We start from the raw sequence: 25,207 nt of genomic DNA, 5'->3' as shown, positions 1-25,207 counted from the left end.
GGGCGGATCTTTCTTATTTGTACGCAAGTTAAGAAGAAAGCCACCAAACACGTTATTGGAATTTGTCTATCAATTTGCTGTTAAAAAAAAAAAGAGTGATTATAGTATTGAATATACACGTGAAAGGCGAGAAAAATGGAGTCCCAGGTTAATCAAATTATGCAACCCTTCTCACTTCATTTCTCAGATTTCCCATACTTGTAAATTTTTACAATTATGAGACTTTCTTTTACGCTGGCCGGGTCTGTGATTTATGTAGATCATACGATCGAATATATTCAATGGTGAATTGAAGATAGAGTTGAATAAAAAAATAGACCAGAGTCGGAAGAATATTAGGTCACTACCCACAAACAAAAAAGGTCGAAAATTTCTAGTAATTTTTTCTTGGTTTTTGGTAAGTATAGTAATTTGCATGATTAAGTGCAAGTGCATAATTAAGTTACCAGCTAATTATGTCATGTCATATCGTATGATAAATTTTATGTATATATATATAGTCTCAAAATAGATGAAAGTTTTCAAGAATGAAGGAGTGCTTTGATATTTTTTACATTAGCAAACATTTTAGTGAATGTTTTATTAAACAAAGCAAGGTCATTTTATAGGGTTATGTCATTTATTTTACACGGTTTTTATTATGAGTAATGTTTATTGTACAACTTTCTTATAACTTTTGTACAGCGCTCTAACAACTTTTTTTAAGATCAACTATTAGATATTTAGGGTCCACATATAAGAAAACAGATCCGATGGTTGATCATAAAAAATTGTTAGAATTATAAGAAAGTTGTACAACAATCATTTCTCTTTTATTATATATATATATATGTTTTTAAAATTTCTCTTTTATTATAGGGTTGACTAGTTCTTTGTCACTTTTTTATAGGGTTATATCATTCATTTGTCACGGTTTTATTATAGAGTTGCCTAGCCTTTTGTCTGTATTTTGTTTTCTTGTAATCCTCAATTAATTTCTTATCCTCGATGAGTAATGTTACAGACATTCTTACTTCTTCACACTCATTTCTCTACATTCTTAGGTGGCTTTTAAAATTACCATTGGCTTTGATGTGAATCTTTAATGAATTTTAATCCAATGATAATTTTAAAAATTACCTAAATATATGAAAAAATTAATGTGAAAAAATAAAAATGTCTACGGCTATAATTTTGAATTTTCGGCTTAGTTGATGAGCACCACAGAAGCATAAGCCCTCCACTTTTTCCTTTGCAGTCTACCACAAACTTGTTACCGAACCCCAGTTTATTCTTTTAAAAAGTCTAACTTGTGCTTTTGTTGTTTAGTTCCTTGAGGAAAACCACGTCGGGCTTCTTTTCTCTCACCATATGGGTGAGGTCCCGAATTGTCTAGGGGTTCCCAAGCCCCCCGACAGTTCCAACTTAGAAGAATCATTTGGGTTGGCGGGGCTGGATCCCAGCCACCACCTTGATCCCCCGAGTTTGAATAGTACCTTCAATTGCCATTCTCCCTTTCTTCGGTGATGGACCTTCTTCAACCAAACCATGGGCCACATCCTTTCTCTTCCCCTCAATTGATCCCTGCACTGCACAGCTTTGCGTCTGAGCTTGTTGTAAGCAAGCCCTCTTATTCCCCTTAAAGACTGAAGAAAAAGATTTTGTTCTCAGGTTCCGATCAAGGGGAGTACCCTGAGAACAATCGCGAGACTGAGACAATGTAGGGGAACATTTTCCACTCAGCTGAACTGTTTCGGATAGCACTTCTTTTGCTTTGTGATCATTCTTGGGCAGCTCCTCAACACGTGGAAAGTAAGACCCAGTTAAGGTGTCTTTAACTAAATGTACCAACGACCCAAATACTTTCGAGGCCTAGATCCAGAAGTTTGTCCCTCCGGGCATTCAGAACTTTTGCCATGTCGATCGCCCATGATTACTATAAATGGTACCACCCGTTTCAGACAAAGCACTTTGATTTTCTCCTTCATTTAAATGCTTTCCGTTTCTTCCACACTCTCTCCAAACCTTCTTTCTCACCGCACCTCCAGCTCGTGAATTAAAGGATGAGGATTTTTGCGTTACTCTCTCGTGAACTAGTAGTCTTTTTAATAAATTTGTTATCCCCCAGAACCTTAAGGATTAACTCTCCTTTTGGTCTCCATGCCCGCATCAGTGGTGTTCGAAGGAACTCCTTTGGGACGATCCGATCTGCCAACAAATGCCCAACAAGACAGGCCTTGCCTCTGGTGACCATGGAAGCTAGATATCTCCGAAGTGTCAAGAGACACTCCCGCATTCTCATCCTCCAACAATGAAAAATGAAAATTGAAATGACTTCTAAATTAAACAACAAGTGTGTGAGTAAGTGTCAACAAAAATTAAAGCATAGCGGAAAATAAATGACACACAGATTTTTGTTGACGAAGTGGAAACTCAGTTAAGAGAAAAACCACTCCGAGGCAGCCAAACCCAGGAATTCCACTATTCAGAAGACATAGCTAGATACAAGACAGTAACACTCACATGTACCGATGTAGTGATCATATCTTGATCTCTGACGTGTAACCCAACACGAACGCTTCCCAACCAGGTTCACCTACCTGAAGGGGTCTTCAATGGAACTCCTTACCTTAGAGCCGTCCTCTAAGATAGACTTCAGTTTATAGCACAGTACACTTGTAAAACGGCTTCAGAGGGATTGATGACTTCTCTGAGCTCTAATGGAATTCACACTGAATTCTTGCAGTTCTCAGTGCCCAATGGCCTCTATTTATAGGCTTGGGGCTCAAATGAGAGTCAGGAAAAATATACCTGGGCACCGTCCAGACGGACAACTGTGCGACAAGATTTTCCGAAAATTTCGCGGGAAAATCTTTCCTGTTTAAGGACATCGTCCAGACGGGATGGCACATAGTCCGGACGGTCGCACGTCCGCTGCAAGTAATTTCCTTATAAGGCACTCCAGCGTCCGGACCATGGGGGATGAGCGTCCGGACGGATATTCTTCAACACGCAATTTCCATATCGGTAATGCGCGCGTCCGGACCATGATAGGCAGTTGTCCAGACGGTTGAAGTCGAATCGACAATTTCCTTCTTTGATGCACGCGCGTCCGGACCACAGCTGTCAGGCGTTCGGACGGTCATATTTGAATTGCGACTCTTACCTTACGGAGATGCCCGTCCGGACGGGATACACATCGTCCGGACGGTTGACTGATCTTCCCTTTCTTGGAACTTGGAAAGAAATCAGAAGCTGATCAAGTACTGGGAGGCGTCCGGACATGCTGCTAAAACATCCGGACGGATGCAAGCTGGCACAGAAACTTCTCGATACAGTATGGGGTCCGGACGGAATGAACACTTCGTCTGAACAGTTGATGCTGGTCTGTCTAGCGTCCAGACGGTATGACACGTCGTCCGGACGGATGGAACAGTGGACAGATGGGCGTCCGGACGGGATGGCTCGATCGTCCGGACGGCTGACAGGGAACTTGAATTCTTCTGACTTGCAGACTCTGAATAGTGGAATCCCTGTTTACAGCATCTTTACACTTAAGTGATTTTGTCCAAATACAGAATGAGGCCAAAATACTAACAAAAAATTCCCCCACAAGGTGGTTAGCGATTCTGCCATCACGGTGATAAAAAAAACTGGAATAAAAATGCAAAACCAACTCTCAGTCCCAATGGACTAGAGACCTAACAACTTCACCCCAAGGTTTCAAAGAGAGAACTGAGAGGGAAGGAATTTCTACCCACGTAATTCGCCTCAAACTTCACAACATTTGATCTGCATTAACAATGAAGGACAAGAGGTTGGGTAGTCGACGTAGCCCAAGAAACATGAAAAAGAAACCTAAAAAATACGATTTGAAAGACATGGGTCAACTTATTAGGAGATTATGGGTTTAATTAATCACAACCCAAAATCGATAAATATTCAAAAAAATCAAGGGACCCCTTGCCTTTATTTTCTATAGATAATATGGCATGCAAAAGAGGCTTAAATTTTATAGGCTTGTTTGACGACGCTTTATAGATTTTTTTTTTTTTTAATTAATGCTACAAATATCTTATAATGTTAACATATTAGTCATAACCAACATTTTGATTTTGATTTTATTTTTTTATTTTTTATTTTTTTTACAATGACTAGTCCAGGCAAGAGTTAGTTGTGATTATCAAGTCAGTATTGTAGGATAAAAATGTAGTTTCTAGCATTAGGTTCTGTTTAGGACCTTAGGTTTGCGATTTCAAAATGTGCAATTTGAAAAAATAATTTTTAAAAAAGCAGTCAAATGTTTGACAAAATCACAGTTTAGCCATTAAATTAAATTACAAGTTAGCCTTTAAAATTCTGTGTTTAAAAAAAAAAAAAAAAAAAAAAAAAAAAAAAAAAAAAAAAAAAAAACCACTTGCTATTTGAAAAGGCAAATTTTATGCGTTTTCATATTGTAATTTTTTAAAAACATAATTCTGAATGATTTATTTTTTGAGATTTAGTTTAAAATCGTATTTTTTGTCTACGAAATCGCAATCTCAAACGCACCCTTACCCTTCTTAAATTGGTTTAATTAATTAATTGTGTAAATAGTGTCACGTTGCGTCATTTAAAAATTTTAAATGATGTAACAATGTATTTACTATATATGTGGCAACATGCACGTATACACAATTAAACCTATAAAATTTAATATGACCAATAATTTCTCTCCATTTTAAGATCTTAATATACCGCGAAGTTGCACAATGAGTTTTGAATAGATTTTAAGGTTAAAGACGTTTCGGGTACTTGTGGTTTAACGTGATATCAAACGGACCTCGTAGTTTTAAAAAATATCGCAGATGGTGTGTGTGTGTCTATATATATATATATATAAATAAATAAAAAATAAAAAATAAAAAATAAAAAAACCGCATATGGTACTTCCGTACACTAATTTAATAGTGTGCCACTCCTAATGGCAATGAAGGTGATTTCATCACCCCAAACTGGCCTATAAGAATGGCCAAACCACTCATAATTTTTTTTATTTTTTTTTAAATATATTATAAAGTATATAAAGCACATAACCGCTATTGATTGACTTGGCATGACACACTATTGATTGACTTGACACGACACGACACCGCTATTAAAATATTAGACAAAAGTACGTACTATTTGCGTTCATTAACAATGAAGTAGTTTAAGATTAACAATGTTGAAGTGCTAGTCATAACCAGCATTTTGATTTTATTTATTTATTTTTACATTGACTAGTCAAGGCAAGAGGTTTTTTTTTTTAAAAAAAATAAAATAAAATAACCAGAACTACCATGCATTAAATTGAAGAGGCCTGAAGACAAATACAATGAATAGAGGCACATCGACGCCCTACACACTAAGCTAGAAAAATCTGACTTGGGTGCTGCCCACAAATAAACAAATATTATAATGACAGATGTTTGAGCGACTCTTTAACAATAAAGCACTCATAACAAAGAAAAGAGAGCTGATCTAGCTAACAAGCCATAAAATAGTCCAGTAAAATCTACAAATTTAACAGACAGACCTTCAAAAACTATAAAAAAAAAAAAAAAAAAAACAGAGAAAAAAACAACTACAGAAAGCACCCAACACAAGCCGACGTCGAAAGAGAAAATGCACGTGTCTTGCTGGAATCGGTGGAAAAACATAGATCTGGCCTCAAAAGTAGGTGTAGAAGAAGAAATGTCAGCCAAACTTTCGCCGACGACATGGACGAAGAAGCCGCTTCTCTACGAGACGTCTTGTGTTAGCCTTCCTGCCTGAAGAAACCAAAAATAAGAAGAAAAAAAAAATAAAAAAACAAAGCTCCATAGCCTTAGAATGACTAAGAGACCCAAAGCTCCATACCTCTAAAAAAACTAGGAGAACAAAAGTTTTATAGCCCTAGAAGGACTAGGAGAATAAAAGCTCCACTGGATCTAAGCCAAGGAGAAAACAAAAAACCTTCATAGCCCTAGAAGGACTAGGAGGGAAGCACCACTGGGGGGAGGGAGGCATGGAGCCTCCCTCCTCCTCAAACACCTCTCTTCTTTCTTCTTAGTCAAGGCAAGAGTTAGTTGTGATTGTCAAGTCAACATTGTAGGATAAAAATGCAGTTTCTAGCATTAGGTTTCGTTTAAGACCTTAGGTTTGCGATTTCAAAATATGCTATTTGAAAAAGAAATTTTTAAAAACGTAGTTAAACGTTTAGCAAAATAGCAGTTTGACCATTAAATTAAATTACAGGTTGGCCTTTAAAATTTTGTGTTTTTTTTTTTCTAGAAAATAAAAAAAAAATAAAAAAAAGGTTCTTGCTATTTGAAAAGACAAATTTTTTCTGCATTTTCATATTGTAATTTTTTAAAAACATAATTCCAAACGATTCATTTTCTGAGATTTAGTTTAAAATCGCATTTTTTGTCTATGAAATCGCAATCTCAAACGCACCCTTACTCTTCGTTGTTATTTTTTATTAACAAACTACTTCAAATACAAAACACTCAAAATACTCACTTTTATGTCACATAATTTTTGTTTTTTTTTTTGAAAAAAAAAAATCAACAAAATTTACCCTAGCCTCTAAAAAGTGTTATCAAACTAACCCAATATACTTCTTCTTCTTCTTTTTAATTTTTTTAATTTTTATTTTTTTTTTCATATTGAATGGTTTATAAGGTAACGTATAGAACCAGCTAATTCCCATTGAAGGCATTGATCATTAATTTATATTACAGCAATCTCCCCGGCCGGCCGGAGAATACGTTCAATATTGGTCGGTCGCGTAAGTAGTGTCATTTAATTAATTGTGTAAATAGTGTCATTTTGCTTCATTTAAAATTTTTAAATAATGTAACAATATATTTACTATCCGGCAACATGCACGTCACCATTAAAGCTATGAAATTTCATATGACCAATAATTTCTCTCTATTTTAAGATCTTAGTCTACCGTGAAGTTGCACAATGTGTTTTGAATAAATTTTAGGGTTAAAGACGTTTCAGGTACCTGTGGTTTGACATGATATCAAACGGATCTCTCAGATTTAAAAACTATCGCAGATGGTGTATATATATATTAATAAAATATATGAAGCACGTAATCGTTGTTGATCAACTCTATTGATTGGCTTGACACGACATGCTATTAAAATATTAGACAAAAGTACATCTTATTGGTGTTCATTGGATGTATAACGAAAGGGATATGATACATGCACTACAAATACACTAATTGTGCACTTATTATAATTTTAGCATTTTTCATATATACCGAAAACGTAATAGTGCGTTTGGTTCGAATATTATTCAATATTCGAACCCGGATCCATGTTGAATAAAACCCAGCTGGCTCTTGAATATTGTTTTGAATGCGGTTTGAATTTCGAGGTGATGAAATCATGAAATTGACGAGTGAATTTCGAGCAGAATTTTCTTTCAACTGGCAGAAGCTGGCAAATAAAACTACAAAAAATAATAATAATAATAATAATATAAAAAAATCAAGAAAAATAGGAAAATGGGGTGGCCGGCGCCACCTCTGGTGGTGGCTCGCGCCCACCCCAAGGGTTTGGGGGTGGCTGCGCGCCACCCCGCGACCCCCTGGGGGTGGCTTTTGAGCCACCCCTAAGCCTTAAGGGTGGCCGGAAGGCCACACCTAGGGCCAGGGGTGGCCGCGCGGCTACCCCCAGTGGCCCGAAAGCCACCCCTAGGGCTCAGGGGGTAGCGCACGACCACCCCAAATGGATCTAGGGGTGGCCCGAAAGCCACCCGAAAAGCCTTAGGGGTGGCTTTCGGGCCACCCCTGGGGCCGAGGGTGGCCGCGCGGCTACCCTTAGTGGCCCGGGGGTGGCTTTCGGGCCACCCCAAATGGATTTCGGGGTGGCTTTTGGGGGTGGCGCTCGGCCACCCCCCTCCCAAGGGGTGGCTGTCGACTGCCCCAAAACCATATTTCTCTCCTTTTTAAAAAAAATAAAAATAAAATTTTTGTTTTTTTTTTAGTTTTTAATTTTTAATTTTTTTTGTTATTTTGTTTATTATTAATTTTATTATTTTTTTACCATACCAATCATTATACACAACTTTTCATACAATCCAATCACTTTGCTCTTCCCTCTACGCGTTTTCTTTCTGAAACCCTAGAGGTGAAGCTGTTGTCCTATGGTCCGATAAGGATTTGGAGTTTTTTGGTTTGTGGAGCCGTCTCTTCTAACCTCGCTTGAGACGCATAGTTCGTTATGGAGGAAGAGTTAACAAAAAGGTGGGGAAAGTTTTCGCTTAATGAGGCGGAGAATAATGGTGTTTCACTTGAGGTGGATGAAATTGAACCAATGGTTCACCGAGGAAAAGTTTGTTTGGTGGCGAAGATAATGGCGGAACGTATAGTCCCAAAAGAATATTTCAGGGCACCTTTGATCAAAATATGGCGACCCGTTGGGTCGATTAATTTCCAGGTTATTGGGGGAAATATGTTTGTTGCAGAGTTTGATGAGGTTGGTGATAAGATCCGAGTATTGGAGGGAAGGCCGTGGATTTTTGATGGAAACTTAATTTCTTTGGCTGAGTTTGACGGGCTAACTCCTCCGGAGGCAATGGATTTTGAACATGCATCTTTTTGGGTTCGCATGTACAACGTACCACTGGCATGCATGGGCAAAGAGACGGGGCGGAAAATAGGGCCTTTTGTTGGTGAGGTGGAGGAGGTTGACGTGCATGACAATGAACCGGGGTGGGGGGGAATACCTCCGAGTCAAGATTAGGCTGGACTTATCAAAACCATTGGAGAGAGGTAGGATGTTGCATGTCCAAAGCCGATCGATCTGGATAGCTTTCAAATATGAAAAGCTACCCAAATACTGCTATCAATGCGGGGTGATCCTCCATGGCCAGAAGGGCTGGCGAAGTGCAGGAAGTGGACGTAGTTCAATACCAAATGATGAACAACCTTTTGGGCCTTGGTTAAGAGTTACTTTCCCGATGAGAAGAATCCTTCCATGTTCTGCCAAAGACAGCATGGGGGAGGACAGTGGAAAACCGAGGAGGCAGCACCAACGATTGGGAAGCACTCAGGGAGAAATCCGGCGGCGGAGGTGGCCACTGGGGGCGGTGGCGCTGGATACAGGGCTCAAAACCCTAGCCGTTACGAAGAGATGGCAAATATGGTAACTGACCATAATGGTTGGGCGAACGTTACGGGTGAAGATCCTTTCCAAGAAGGGAATGTTGAAACGGATGAACATAATGATTGTTTGAACCATAACCGGCGTGATTTTTAGTCTTCTCTGATTGGCGAGGATGGAAGCTCTAGCTTTCAGGAAACAAAATCTCTAAACCAGCTAGGGGAAACAAGCCAAAAAGGGGAAGTTAAAGGGATGGACAGGGATTCACGGAACAAAAAAGGAAAAGAGATTTTCTACTTTGGTGCGACAGAAGGGAGGAATATTGATAAGTCAACTAAGGCTAAGGAGGTAATTCCAACTCCTAAATATGTGGGCCAATGGGACCCGGTCTTAAACCAAATGACTTGGAGTTGTTTGAAGGCAGGCGAAAACATACAATTGTTTAAAGATATGAAGACTGACTCTTACTTTCCAAGTGTCAATACTGTTTCCACACAGTCATCCGATAGCTTTCAACCACAGAAAGGTTTGTCATTTTTTGAGACTAGTCAGACCAATTGCCTCGTGCATGTTCCAGATGAGGCGGGGCTATACTCTTTGAGAAGACATGCTGGAAGTAAACCAACATGGAAGAAACGAGCCCGGGCGCAACATGACCCAGCTGGCACGCCTGTGATCTCCTGGGAATCGGAGGGGAAAAGGAAGCAGGCCGAGAGGGAGACGGAAGACCAGGTGGGCAATGTTAAAAAAGGCAAGAAAAACCAAGTTGTTCGCACAGATGCTGGGTAGAGTCAGGCGGTGGCTGCTAGTCAGCACCGCCCACAGCCATGATTGTTTTAAGCTAGAACTGCCGGGGGCTTGGGAACCCCTGGACAATTCGAAGCCTTCATCAAATGGTGAAGGAAAAGAGACCCCACTTAGTTTTCCTAATGGAAACTAAGTTGACTCAGAGGAAGGCGGAGGTGGTTCGGATCAAACTTGGATTCGAAAACTGCTTTGAAGTGGACTGTATAGGTAAAAGTGGTGGTTTGACATGAGCAAAGTAGGCTACATGGGAATCAAGCTTGACATGAGCAAAGCCTACGACCGTGTGGAATTGAAGTTTTTGGAGGCGCTTATGATTCGAATGGGGTTTGATGAGAGGTGGGTGTTTTTGATCATGCAATGTGTGACCTCGGTTCAATACTCAGTAATTATTAATGGAAGTCTAGTGGGGGACATTCGGCCATCAAGGGGGATTCGCCAAAGGGACCCCATATCCCCATATCTTTTCATCATCTGTGCAGAAGCTCTAAGCGCTCTAATTTCGAGAGCAGAACAACGAGGTGCAATCTCAGGTATGCCATCTTCCCCAAGAGGTCCTAAAATTAGCCATTTATTTTTTGAGGACGATAGCATCCTGTTTTGCAAATCAAATGTTGTGGGGTGGCGTAGGCTGATGAAGATATTGGGTACATATGAAAATGCATCCGGGCAGAAGCTCAATGTAAACAAAACATCTGTTTTCTTCAGTCGTAATACGAGCTTGGAGAGGAGTTAGGAAATCCTCAGGTTTTCGGGTCTAGCAGAAACATATCGCAATGATGCTTATCTTGGCTTACCTACTATTGTGAGTTTTAATGAGTACTCGCAAGCGCACGAATCGTTTGCAATATAGTGTGTGCAAGTGCGAAGTCGAATCCACAGGGAAATGGTCAAATATTGGTGTCTTGTTTAATCAACCTCATTTTAACCTAGTTCCAAAGGTTTAAGGATTGATTCAAGAACAAAAGACTAAATAAACGAGATGAAATGAAATATGCAAATTAAAAGGAACTAAGGTTAATGAATCTACCAAACCAAATTCAACAACTCACACTCTTGGTTCCCACTTGAACACCCAAAGAATATTAAGCTTAGGGTGTCATTCAAGTTTCTTTACCACTAACTCTAGAACCATTAAATGAATCTAACTCAAAAATAAATCACAAAGAGTACCCATTTGAAATCAAATCATTCAATGTATCCATTCAATGAACAAATCACAATGGATATCATCATTCAAACCGATAAAACAATGTATCCATCGTTTGAAACATATTAAATGTCCTACATCTACCACCAACCACATTCATTGCAAAAGATGAAGCATTAAATGAATGGAATTTGAACAACAAATATGATATATCATTAAATGTGCAAGTAGTATAACAAGAGTGTGAGTGTCATCACTGGAAAGGTTTCATCCTCAACCTTAGTTGAGGTTACTAGCCTTCCATGACTAAGAACACCACAAGAAAATGAAGAACAAACATGGAAATAGAAGAAAAGCTTAACAAAGAGAAAGTGTCTAAGAACAAAAGCTACTGGAATACACTACAGAATGCACGAAATTAAACCTATCTACTGCTCTTTGAACTCTCCCAATAAGGAGGAATGGCTATGGCTTTATAGAAGGAAATTAGGGCTAGAAACTCATGTAAAATGACTCCTCTAACCCCCTCTAGCGTTCTTCTCTTGCTAGAGACAACCAAGGTCACGAAACCAGCGTGTTCTGCTGTGAAAATCAAAGGGAGAACTGCTTTTTGTCATGGAGATGCTCCTGATTAGGTGTTCTGGCGCGCTTCTGCAAAAGTAAGTTCTGGGAAAGTTCGATCGATCGACTTCGGGCAAAATTCGATCGATCGAATTTAAGTTCGATCGATCGAGTTCTTCAAAACTTTCGAATTTTTCAAGCAATTCCACATGAATTTGTCATTCCTCAATTATTGACCTACAAAACATAAAAACACAAAAACTAACCAAAGCATCAGAAAATAACAAAACTAAAGGTCTAATTAATGTAAACCAAGGGGTCCAAATATACAATATTTGGTACTCATCACCTACATTTGTTGGCAGATCACGGATACAAGCTTTCCAGCAGATTAAGGAGAGGGTATTGAATCGTTTACAGAATTGGAAGGTAAACTTTTTGTCTCAAGCTGGTAAAGAAGTTTTATTGAAGGTAGTGGTGCAAGCAATACCTACTTACTCAATGGGGTTTTCCAAATACCCATATCTTTATGCAAGGAGATCAATGCACTGATGCAGAGCTTTTGGTAGAGCCATATGAATAAAACGTCGAAAATTCATTGGATGAGTTGGGAGAGGATGGGAGTGGCTAAAGCAGCAGGAGGACTTGGTTTTCGGGACTTGGTTATTTTTAACAAAGCTCTTCTTGCCAAACAAGGGTGGAGAATTCTTCAAAACCCTGAATCACTTTCTGCTAGGCTCCTCAAAGCAAAATATTTTCCAAACGCTACCTTTATGGAGGTCCCTATTGGAGCTCGGGTCTCTTTTGTTTGGCGAAGCATCAATAATGCAAGAGAGCTGCTTTCACAAGGGCTACAATGGAGAGTTGGGGATGGGCATTCAATTAAAATCTGGGGGGATAGGTGGCTGCCTACGCCAATTACTCATTCAATTCAATCTCCCACAAATCTGCTTGGGCAAACTGCTATGGTTTCTGATTTGATAGATCAGACCCAGGGCTGCTAGAAAAGGGAACTCCTCACAGAAGTGTTCCTGCCTGAAGAGGCTCAAGTTATCTACAATATTCCATTGAGTCCATGCCTTCCCCAGGACCGACAAATTTGGAAAGCAACTAAGAATGGGGTTTTTACAGTGAGAAGTGTGTATCACTTAGGTAAGGAGTTATCCACCCTTGCTTGTGGCCAGAGCTTAGAGTCAAACCAAGGAAAGGGAGTGTGGAAGTTCATATGGTCGTTGCGGGTACCAAATCAGGTAAAAATGTTCACTTGGCGTGCGTGCCATAATATTCTACCGACTCCCTCCAATCTGGCTAAGCGACAAGTAGTGGATAATAGCCTCTGTCCCTGTTGTAAGAGGGAGCCCGAGACAACCCTTCATGTTCTATGGTGCTGTCCGGTAGCTCAGGACGTTTGGGGGGGGGGGGGGGGGGGGGGAGAGAAAATCATGTTTTCAAAAATGCAGAATTGAGGCTGCCAATTTTGAGGCATTGCTGGAAGAGTTTATTCACTGCTTTGAAAAGAATACTGTGGAGTTGATGGTGGTTCTGGCACGCCAGATTTGGTTACGTAGAAACTCGCATGGTAAGCACTAAGCAAGCCATCTACCTTTTTTTCTTTTCTTTTCTAGTAGTAGGCAATGGGCATAATGGATGACACGAATAAAAGACTGCAGATTTTCTTTCATTTGCTTTTTTCTTTCAAGATAACTAGATAAGGGATGAAATATGTGGTTCACGACTTTTCAACGTTGCCAAAATTTTTATTTTTTATTTTTTCTTTCTGTTTTGTTGATTTTCTCTCTTTCCTTTTTTTTTTTTATTTTTTTATTTTTTATTTATTTTTTTCCAACTTATCTTGACTTTTCAACGTTGCCTTTTCAGATTTATTTATTTATTTTTTCTGTTTTGTTGACTTATCTGACTTTTCATATATTTTTTTCTTTTTATTTTGTTGAAGTCTCTGACTTTTCAATTTTTATTTTTTTTGTTTTGTTTTGTTAATTTATCTTACTTTTCAGATTTTTTTTTTCCTTTCTATTTTGTTGACTTCTTTTCAGATTTTTTTTTTTCCTTTCTGTTTTGTTGACTTCTTTTCAGATTTTTTTTTTTAATAGTTGCAATGTGAGTCATGTGACTTGTCAGGCCTACAACCGCATTTTTTTTTTGTTATTAAGTTAATTTTCTTTGTTTTGTTTTTTTTTTTATTACTTACAATCATTGCAAATTGCAATTTGCAATTTGAAGCATATATAGTTGTATTTGTTTGGATTAAGATAGGATAATCTATAGTTGTTGATAGTGTTTTTCTGCAATGTTTAGCAGTCTTGTTCTGTTGGTGTGGTATGCTATTTAGCTGCCTTTGTTCTTATTTGGATGTGTTCCATTTTTTTTTTTACTTGAGGATTATAACTCTATTTTGGTGGTTTATAGAGAATTAATTCATCCAAAAAAAAAAAAAATATCTTTCATCTTTATTACTTAATAAATTGTAACTTTTATTTTTGTTCAAACTTCCATACTCGAATTCAGTTTATTTATTTATTCTTTTGACATCAATGTGATTATAAATAATTTTATTGACTCTTCTTTTTTATTATAGTTTTTTATTTATTATTCTGATGAGAACAACATTGTCATTTTTTATTTTTATTTTTATAAGGTTTTCTTTATACTTTGGGATTGGTTCAACTGGCCAAGTGATAAGTTTAAGTAGAATTTTTGCCACTCTCAAGTATGTTATTTGCTATTGTTTGTTAATTTGTTAGATTAATAGCTATCGAAATATGCTAATAATTTTATGTATTATAATAAAAATATAGTATAAAAAAAAAAAAATTATTACTTTAATTTCGCCCCTACTAAGATAGATTTCTGGCTCCGCCACTGGTAATGTTACACACACTTTTATATTTTTATATTTATTTCTCTATTTTTTTTAAGTGGCTTTTAAAATTATCATTAATTATAATATAAATTTTAATTTAATAATAATTTTAAAGATCACCTACTTAAAAGGATGAAAAAAATAAAAGTATGTGTCACGTTACTCATCCTCGATTAATCCCTTTCTCCTTTATTGCTTGAAAAGATCGAAAGTGGATCCATGCATCAAGGAAAAATAAAAACCAGTCCCCCCATATATATATATATATATATATATATATTACTCTCATTTTTTCTGTTTTAAGGCCATAAATAAATATAACGTACTCAACAACACCTCTATAACCATAAAAGTGGCTCATCCTACTACCTATTCCTAGCTATGTGGTCCTAGCTATGTAGAGCTAGTACTATTTCCTGAAGTGATGAGACGTATTGACAAAATATTGCAACTATTTCCGGAATCGAAGACACAAAATTCAGATAGATTTGAATGGGTCGGCAGGGAAGGGCGGTGATCTCCATTTATTTGTGTACTGAGCAATAGTGTACTGAGCAATAGTAATGACGATGCTGACAGATCGATGAGAAAGTTCGACGGTTGAGTTGCTAGCTTCCTCCTTCCCCATTGATCAGGTTTTGGTGGGTGAGGTGATTGAGGAGCTTCACCACTGCTTCTTCCAATGGTTTTACTCCTTCACATGGCTTGGTTGGCAGTTCGGGGACAGATACTGATGCAAAATAGAAGCTTAGCAGGAGAATAGGTGAAAATAGTTACTCTGCCCACAACTAAGATGGTTGAGATGATAAATTGATAGATTAATGTTTCTTCCACACAAAATATGTTGCGACAAATTGTTTTTTTTTTTTTTTTTTTTTTTCTTAAAAAATATCGGCCCAGACACATTTTATGTGCAACAAACATCACTCAACTTGATATAAGTATACAGATTCTGCACAAGTCATTTTAACAAGAGGTAGATGATGTTTCCAATGATAAATCTTTACTAACAATATGTGTTAGTATATATATCCTATCATGAGAAATTGTGAACACCAACTAGGTAGTTTTTTTAAAAAAAAAAAAACTCCACTTATTATTCCTTTGAATTGTCGTTGTTTTTGTAATTATCTCACTAAATTTCAAAAACTCTCAATTTAGTATATCTCATCTTTCAATTATCTTTTAATTTTATCCATGCCTTTAAATTCTTCTTTAAATCCTATTAAAATTTTTAAAATACCAATTTTTTTTAATATATATTCAAATATTCTGACGTGGGTATTTTTATAAATTTTATTATATCCTGATCAAGGCATAAATTTTTGGAATTTTTTTTTCTAAAGAGTATTTTGAAAATTTGGACATTCATATTACAATTTAACACAAAATTCTAACAGATTTGTGAAATTAAAAAAAAAAAAAAAAAAAAAAAAAAAAAAAAAGATGAATGCATTGAATTAATAATTTTTTAAAGTTTTGAGAGATAATTACAAATACAATAAAAATTGAAGGGATTAAATAATTTTTTTCCTTTTTCTTGTCGTATACTAAACACTAATATCCTGGAGCGCCCCCAAAAACGTACAATTCTTAATTTCACTGATCTACTCGTTTGGCCGTATATATCGAATGATCAAACAACCCCACCTTCCATAGTTAATGAAACATACGAAGAGATTGATATTTTAAATGAATTTGGTTTGATTCTAGCATTAGTTAGGAGAAACTTAGTCTTTAAGGGATAGCTCAATTAGTTGGAGATCATATTTCATTAAGTGGATGTCACTAGATCGAATCCTTCATTTATATAAGTAATACATAATTTTATTTTATGTAATAATTAAACTTTTATCATTTTTGGCAAAAAGCATGGTTGCTTTAGATAGGGTTTGTTTGGGTTTGCGATTTTAAAATGTGTGATTTGAAAAATAATTTTTAAAAACTCAGTTAAGCATTTAGCAAAATCACAGTTTGACCTTTAAAATTGCAAGTTAGCATTTAAAATTATGCGTTTTCAAAATAGCACCCTATTGCCTGCGATTTTAAAAAACAGAAATCTGCTTTTTCAAATCGTAATTTTTTACAATTTTCAAACGATTCATTTTCTGCGATTTAGTTTAAAATCGCATTTTTTGTCTACAAAATCGCAATCCCAAATACACCAGCCTGACTTGTGGGCTTAATTCAACACTTCAGTTTTGAGAATAATATTTTGAATTTAAAAGTATTCCTCGGTTTTATTTGGGGCGGCTAGGGTCTTTAAAACTCTTCCTTATTTGTTATTTTCTCTCTTCATGGATACCTTTCACATTCATTCTTTAGTTTATGTTTACTATCATAAGCTGTTAATAACAATTTTAGTTCTGCTTGGCGTCAACACGTGTTTCACTCCCAACAAGCCTAGTTGCAACTTAAAAACAAATAATTGGCCGCCTTCCATGTTTGTTTTTTTAGTCAAAGACATTATCAAATAATTCAAAACACAAAACAATTCTCAATTTTATGTCACATTATAACTTCTTCTTCTTTTTTTAAACCAAAGAAAAAAAAAATCCCAAAACACATTAATAAATATGTTCATAATGTTCATTAGGTAAAATATATACTACTCATGGTATCATTCCTTTATTATTATTATTATTATTATTATTATTATTATTATTTTGACATGTCCACACAAGGGAGGGATGGGGGGATTTGAAGTAGTGACCTCCGCTTCATGAGGCGTGGTCTCCAGTCGATTGAGCTACCCATTTGTCACTCTTTGATCATCAATTAATTAACGTAATCACGCATTTAATTAATCTTGATGTTAGTGGCATAACATTTTTGGGTGCATTGGGCGGCTAGAGTAAGTATTCCACATGCTCATTTTTAGTAGATTCATCAAATTTTACTTGCCAAAATAGTTAAAAATTATTTTTCTCTATTTTATCTATCCACTTTTTTAAAGCACACCCAGCAGGCCAGCAGCCTCACTATTGTAGCCTTTCACTTTCACTATTCCATTTAAATAATCTTTTTAAATATTTTTTTATTCTTTATCTAATAACATTTATATTTTTTAATGTTTGTCTTTTCCTAATGGTCATATTTCTGAATATTTGTTTTATTCTAATTGTCATATTTTTAAAAATTTATCTTTTTTTAACAGTCATATTTTTGAATATTTGTCTTATCATAACGGTCATATTTTTAAAAATTTATCTTTTCCCAATGGTCATCTTTTTTATTTTTTATTTTTTCCTAAGGTCACATTGTTCAAAAAAGGGTCATATGCGTCCATGTAGAATCGTCCAAGTAGAGAGATGAAAATGAACATTTGCTTTTTGGGTGTGGAAAAAAAAAATAAAAGAAAGAGACGGATTTTATTATTTTTTTATTCTTTTGGAGAGCGAGTATTATTTACTCACCAAACAAAAATCACTATTTTTGTGAGGCTATTGGGGAGGGTTTTTTTTTTTTTTTTTTTATGCTTTTTAGTGATTTGGCTCACCAAAATAACTATTAAAAAAAAAAAACTATTTTTGTGAGTATTAGAAATGCTCAAAATATCAATAGTTTATTTTGTTACTTCCATGTATAACTTAGTGATCTAATGAATTAAGTGAGGATCATAAATTTATTCTAAAAAATGTACTAAAAAATGTACGTGAGAATTACGTATTCTAAAAATTATAATTTTTAAAACATTATGGATTTGTTTGTGAACTTTTTAAGGGGTTTTTTTTTTTAATTTAATAAAGGTGAAATTAGTTTTAAGTATTTTGTATTTAATTTGAATTGTTTGTTAATACTTTTTCATTTTTGGTAGAAAGCAAAAATCGTACGTTACCAAACAAATGTTATGGACTATAACTTTCACTATAAAGTCAATTTATAAAAAGATGTGATAGTCAATAATTGATAAAATAATTAAAGTTCTCTTAATTATTTTACTAATTGTGGACTACCACATTAGTTTTGAATGAGTTTGTAGTAATAGTTGTGGTATACCTAGAACTACTCTATAAATAAAAAATAAAAAAATAAAAAAAATAAAAAAAGAAAAAAGAAAAAAGACAAAAGACAAAAAAGAAGAAGGTGTAGATGGCTAATTAATATTTGTAATTGCAATCCTAAAGAAATAAATAACACGTTTTTACGTCACAAGCTATGTAGGATCTTGTTGGTGGATGACAATCCATATTATTATGTTGAATTTTTGTAAAATTTGGGCAGCATAAATGAGATGAACGGTAGGTTTCACCTACTTTGGACAACCTAAGATACGAGATTTATTTGTTCGGAACAGATGAACTCACAACCCCCTCCAATAAATTGGCTAAATTTTTTGTAAAGTTGAAGCACTCTAATAACAAGAAATCACAATCCTTTATTTAATCCCATTTCTTGTTATTTCAGTGTACTTATTTGCATACTTTTTTTTTTTTATATATATATATATGTTAATAATTATCTTCTTATATTTATACTTGTCATCTATGATCAATATATTCGTTAGTTGCTAATTTGAATTTAAAATCAATAACATAAATAAATAATGTGTACATAGATCTCATATCATATGAACAACAATATTATGACTTTTAATAGAGGCTAGAGCTGCTAGAATTAATGCAAGGAAGAGGAGGACAGAGTATAAAATATTCCTTAAAATCAAACACCAAGCCATCTGTCCTGGCCTTTATATTAAATGACTCAATTGAGAAAGATGGACAAACTCATTGAACTCAATTGTGTAAGCAGTCACAGTAACGACATTGACAACTCTTCAAAATCACCTACTAAGCCTACTATACACACCTACTCCATTAATTTTGCCTCTACGGATCCACTCAAGTGGTCCTATACTATATTTTTCGATTACAACAAGAGTTGTGATATACATTCATTCTTTTTTTTTTTTTTTTTTTTTTTTTTTTTTCTTCTTCTACTTCTTCCTTTTTTATTTTTTTACTCTTTTAAAATTACCATTAAATTTATTGGTCGTTTCCATTTAAAGATAGTTGCACTCAAGTGGCCCTATGCTTATATTTTTCGATTTTGACAAGTGACATGTGATGCATTCATTCCTGATTTTTCTCATTATTACACTTTCTAAAAATATCATTAAATTTATGGTGTTTACGTACAGATGCACTCAAGTCGTCCGATACTTGGATTTTTCAATTTTGACAAGAGACGTGCTGCACTCCCAAGTTCTTCTTTTCATTTTCTGAATCTCACAGATTCAATAATGGTTTTCAAAAGTGAGATATGAAAAAAGAACCAGAGGAAGAAATAAATAATTTGGCCAATTTCTTTTTATTTGTTGTAATCTTTCTTCTTTTCTCTTCAATAGTATATATACCATGTCAAACTAATCGATTAATGTCAAGTGACTCTCATTTAACACATAAAGAAGAACCGATTATATTTGGCAAATGACATTGTTATTTTAAATTCTAAATTACCTTAAATAAAAAAAAAATAAAAAAAAATAAAAAGAGGGTAAAGTAGCCAACCACCACTAATGCGTGAAGGGGCCACCCCTCATTAGTGGTGGTTGTCCCTCTCTTCTGAGGTGCAACATCCTCTCATGCATAGAGGGTGACGGGTCAGAGTCTTTTTTTTAAAATAAAAATAAAAATAAATTAATAACAGCTATAATATGTATAATGCTTTTAATTTGTTAAGGTATATATATAATTTACAATAAGTATGTCATGTGACATGTAACCTTTTTTTTTCTTTTTTCTCTTTTTTAAGTACGGTTAGAAGGAGCAAACCAACAGCACCATATGAAAAAGGGTAATGTTTGGATGTAACAAAATTTTTGAATGAATTCTGAAAATTTAGCTAGTGCGTAGCACTGCCCGAAGAAAAATGGTGGCAAGTACGAAAAATAAAAACTAGTAGAAGGAAAAGAATCTAAGAATTAACAATGGTTGGAAGTCCGTTAAGTTCATACATTATGTGTCAAAGAGAGGCACATAACGTTAATTTTTTATTTTTTTATTTTTAACAAAATAACCAGAGCTACTATGCATTAAGCTGAAGACGCTCGAATGCAAATATAGTGAATAGACTAAGTCAGGAAATTTTGACTTGGATGTTACCTACAAATAAACAAATATTATAAGGACAGATGTTTGAATCACTCTTTAACAATAAAGCATCCCTAACAAATAAAAGATGGCTGATCTAGCTAACAAGCCGTAAAAAGTCCAGTAAAAGCTGTGAATTTGACAGATAGACTTTCAAAAACTACTCTAAAAAAAGAGAAAAAAAAAAAAAAAAAAAACTACAGAAAGCACCCAACACAAGCCGATGTCGAAAGAGAAACTGCGCGTCTTGCAAGAACTGGCGGAAAAACATAGATATAGCCTCAAAAGAAGATGTAGAAGAAAAAAATTCAACCAAACATTCGCCGACGACACGGACGAAGAAACCGCTTCCCTATGAAACATCTTGTATTAGCCTTACTGCATGAAGAAACCGAAAATAAAAAAAAAAAAAACACAAAGTTTCATAGCTCTAAAATAACTAAAAGACCCAAAGCTCCGTAATAACTTTAGAAAGACTAAAAAGACAAAAGCTCCCCCGAATCAAAGCCAGTATAAAAATAAAAAGCCACCCTAGAATGACTAAAAAAGAAGCACCATTAAACACCTCTCCTCTTTCTTCTATCATCTTTTTCACTTTAGGGCCGGCTCGTGATTTCAATAATTTTGCACACAGCTTCAATTAATTGGTTGAAGTGACGGGGCATTAATTAATTAATTATTTTCAATTTTTCTGTTGCCATTTGTAACTTGTGCGCTTGTCCACTCTCTTTATAATAATCTGATTGGGCAATTTATCAATTTATACCCTCGTTCTGTCAACTTTGAGTCATCTTCTTCTAAAGACCAAAGTAGCGCAGTTTCCTCCTCGTCAGTCTCTGCATGCAGAAAGCTTCAAACTACAAGCCAGCAAATTCACCACACAAAGAGGAAAAGGAAAAGCGAAAACAGAGTACTAGCTAGCTCGCTCTTGGGTTGATCAGTTCACATTCAACAATGGTTCTGCCCCTCATCAGCCTAGTTTTGGCTCATCTTTCTGTCGAAGATTTCGTTCGTTTCCTCACCCACCTGAAGCTCATCAATCTCGCATTACTAATTCCATTCACCATGCTTTCAGTCATCCTTGCAACCATCTACTTGAAGAGTCGTCCGACACAAGTTTACTTGTTGAACTTTGCATGTTACAAGCCGGGCCCAGCTCTAACGTGCAGCAGAGAAACATTCATGAAAAGATCAGAGCTTACCGGGAGTTTCTCGGAAGAAAGTTTAGCGTTTCAGAAGAAGATCCTCGAGAGGTCAGGGTACGGTCAGAAGACATATGCATCCAAATCACTGTTGGACGTCCCAAGGAACATGAGTGTCGAGGAAGCAAGAAATGAAGCAGAGATGGTGATGTTCGGAGCCATTGACGAGCTGTTGGCAAAAACAGGGGTGCAGTGTAAGGATATACAGATTCTTGTTGTGAACTGTAGCGTCTTCAATCCAACCCCGTCATTGTCAGCCATGGTTGTGAACCGGTACAAGCTTAGAGGGAACATTTTGAGCTATAATCTTGCTGGGATGGGCTGCAGCGCCGGACTTATTTCTATAGACCTTGCCAAACGCCTGTTACAGGTCTGTACACACTAAATTCGCCCTACTTCGATTGTGTTTTTGCATAAAACAAAACCAAACTCCAAACTACATAGAAAGACTCAAATTTTAAGAATATATACATAAGGTTTTGAAAGAGACAGAAGAAGAAAGAAAGAATTTTCTGTATTCTCAAAACTGGTTTGTAGTATGAGTACTATACTTGGTGTTAAAACAACAGTTTTTATGTTTGTTTACTAACATACATGTCAATTTGCAATTAACAGTAATACAGTCATTAAAATCTGAGCATCAGATTCAAGTACAGTTAATCTTGATCGTTAGATTAAAATTATAATTAACGCTTATTTAATCTCAACTATTAGATCAAACTCAATGTAATCGTACTGTTGACTTCACAAACGGTTACGTAAATCTAACCGTTGGATCTACCTTTAAAGCAACCTATGATCCAGATCAAACCACTTGATCGTATGATCATGACTATCCAAAAATCAACGGTCATGATTCAGTTGCTCAAACTAAGAAGAGATTGTGGTGGGAAGTGTGAAAACTATTGCTGAATTGGTGCGGTGACTTCTTCTACAAGGCAAAATGGGTTTGACAAAGACATTGCACCAAGAGCAAAATGTGATACGCATGATTGGTCTGCAAGGGAATGTAAATTAAAATGTCGTAGGAATTGTAACCTAAAATATTCTTCACCCTTGTCTAAGCAAAACCAACAGTTACCCCTTGTCTTAAACTCCTCCCATTCTTTTAACCGACACCAGACACCCACTTCTCCTAAGTAATGGGGTGGCTGCAATCGCTCTTCTCCCCATTGAAGAAGATGTGGTTTCGCATGCATTCAGCTCAAAGAAAGAGTAAGTGATGCCAATATCTTCTCATTTCATTTCAAGCTTATACTTATATATGACTCTATTTTTCTCCCTACTGCTTCAAAACCATCACAGTGATTTCTATATTAATTAATCTTACATTGCCATCTTTCCTTTCTCTTCTTCCCTCTCTTACACACGCACACACAGCGGCACTGGCAGAAGCACTTAAGTTTCATGCCTCCAACTATCTCCGTCTTTTAGTGCATGTCACATCATCTTTCCTTAAAAAGACAAAAGAAAACCTTGAATCTTATTAAAGTCGTGAACAAAAGCAGATGGAGTTCCTAGGACAGAGACAAAAAATGAAGAAAAAATGAGTTTCTGATATCATATAATAGTAGAACCAGCCTTCCGCATGTATATTAACATTAATATGAGAACCGAATTGATCGAAGACCATGCAAAAAGGGTTGAAAAGAAAAGAAGTAGTAAAAGTGTAGTTATGAAGTGAAGCATATATATGAGAGTAGATCCATTTTGATGGCATGGGAGGAAAGGAGTGTAGGTACCTGCATTCGCCATAGGAGATCAGCTCTAGGTTTGACTTGATAGCGGTTGTTGTAGAAATTTAGACGAGCTTGTTCAACCTCAGCACGCTCATGAGGGGAACCAGCCTCAGGGTCAAACTTCCATATCTGCCTCCCAACAAAGTTATTCGTACCGTAGATGTAAGGGTCCTCGCCGCCCTCTGCTATCTTAAGCCTCCACATTCTTAATTAATTCCTGATCACTCTTACTGCTTACTACCTAGTGCTCCTGATGATCGATGATCAAGAATATTAGTTATAACCAACATTAAAGCAGCCACAAATATAACAACAAAACCATTATTCTAAAATATAGATACGAAAAGAGTTGTTGAATGGAAGCATTCTAAAGGTCACGCACATGTGTCCGATGCTTTACATCGTACTAAAATATACACACAAGTGCATACATTCAAGCATAAAGCATTGCTAGCTTGCTTTAATGCAATAACTTGGTGTGTATTAGGCCTTAGAAATGCTAGTTTGATTTCTCTTGATTTAACATATATATGATTAGATTTCGATCTCTTGATTTAAGCTTTCACCATGTAACAGGTGCGACCCAACTCCTATGCCCTAGTGGTGAGCATGGAATGCTTGACTCTGAATTGGTATTTTGGCAACAACCGCTCAATGCTCATCACAAACTGTCTCTTTCGCATGGGTGCATCGGCGATGCTCTTATCAAACCGGCCATCTGACCGCCGCCGATCAAAGTACGAACTCATTCACATTGTACGCACCCACAAGGGCGCAGACGACAATGCTTACAACTGCATTTTCCAAAAAGAAGACTGCGCCAAAGAAGTTGGCATCGCACTCTCCAAAGACCTAATGGCCGTGGCCGGTGAAGCCCTAAAAACCAACATCACAACTTTGGGGCCGTCGGTCCTTCCCATGTCCGAACAACTCCTCTTTTTGGCAAACTTAGTTGGAAGGAAGATCTTCAAGATGAAGATAAAACAATATGTTCCAAATTTCAAGCTGGCTTTTGAGCACTTCTGCATACATGCAGGAGGGAGGGCGGTGGTGGAGGGGGTAGGGAGGAACCTCGGACTTTCCGAGTGGCATTTGGAGCCGTCAAGGATGACTCTTTACAGGTTTGGGAATACTTCTAGCAGTTCTGTGTGGTATGAACTTGCTTACTCTGAGGCCAAGGGGAGGATCAAGAAAGGCGATCGGGCATGGCAAATTGCATTCGGGTCAGGATTCAAGTGTAATAGTGCTGTGTGGCGTGCATTGCGAACTGTTGACCCGGCAAAGGAGAAGAAGTACAACCCATGGATGGATGAGATTGATGAGTTTCCTGTTCATGTGGCTGAAGTTTCACCTATTGCTACTTAAATCTTCGCACGTATCTTATATGTGAAACCTAATTAACATTTCCTTTAATCTTAGGGCTTCCATGTTATAAATATCATAAAGGCTACCCGTTTTCTAATTTCTTGGAAAAAATGCAAAGTAGTCATCAAGCTTTCAATTTCAATAACTAACTCTTTGGATTATACATGGTTTTCAAATTGATCATTCAATTAACCTATTGCTCAAATAATTAATGGTCCATCTACTATTGTGGACGGTTTATCACGTCACACCTGGCAACACAAAGTCATATAGTTGAAATTGCCACGTCATACACCCAAAAAAGCA

General features: G+C 36.2%; 2 protein-coding genes across 2 annotated transcripts; both read left to right on the top strand.

The window, feature by feature from the left end:
- The first annotated feature begins 10,158 nt into the window (after positions 1-10,158).
- Positions 10,159-10,647, top strand: LOC133876323 (secreted RxLR effector protein 78-like). Its single transcript, XM_062314597.1, has one exon. The coding sequence runs from the start codon at positions 10,159-10,161 to the stop codon at positions 10,645-10,647; it is 489 nt and encodes a 162-aa protein (XP_062170581.1).
- Positions 10,648-21,381: 10,734 nt separating this feature from the next.
- On the top strand, positions 21,382-24,987 carry LOC133875518 (3-ketoacyl-CoA synthase 2-like). The gene is made up of 2 exons (XM_062313680.1): positions 21,382-22,167; positions 24,113-24,987. Exons 1-2 carry the CDS (start codon positions 21,550-21,552, stop codon positions 24,899-24,901), a joined length of 1,407 nt encoding a protein of 468 aa, XP_062169664.1. The 5' UTR covers positions 21,382-21,549; the 3' UTR covers positions 24,902-24,987.
- The last annotated feature ends 220 nt before the right edge of the window (positions 24,988-25,207 follow it).

This window comes from Alnus glutinosa, chromosome 8 (genome assembly GCF_958979055.1).
Source record: "Alnus glutinosa chromosome 8, dhAlnGlut1.1, whole genome shotgun sequence".
Taxonomy (NCBI): domain Eukaryota; kingdom Viridiplantae; phylum Streptophyta; class Magnoliopsida; order Fagales; family Betulaceae; genus Alnus; species Alnus glutinosa.
The sequence above is the reverse complement of the archived record's forward strand: the minus strand, read 5'-3'. Positions and strand labels throughout refer to the sequence as shown.

Excerpts from the sequence above, each read along its gene's own strand:
- LOC133875518 (XM_062313680.1), top strand. The coding sequence starts at position 21,550 with ATGGTTCTGCCCCTCATCAGCCTAGTTTTGGCTCATCTTTCTGTCGAA. Across the intron at positions 22,168-24,112 it reads TTGCCAAACGCCTGTTACAG|GTGCGACCCAACTCCTATGC; the intron begins GTCTGTACACAC and ends ACCATGTAACAG.
- LOC133876323 (XM_062314597.1), top strand. The coding sequence starts at position 10,159 with ATGGGAATCAAGCTTGACATGAGCAAAGCCTACGACCGTGTGGAATTG.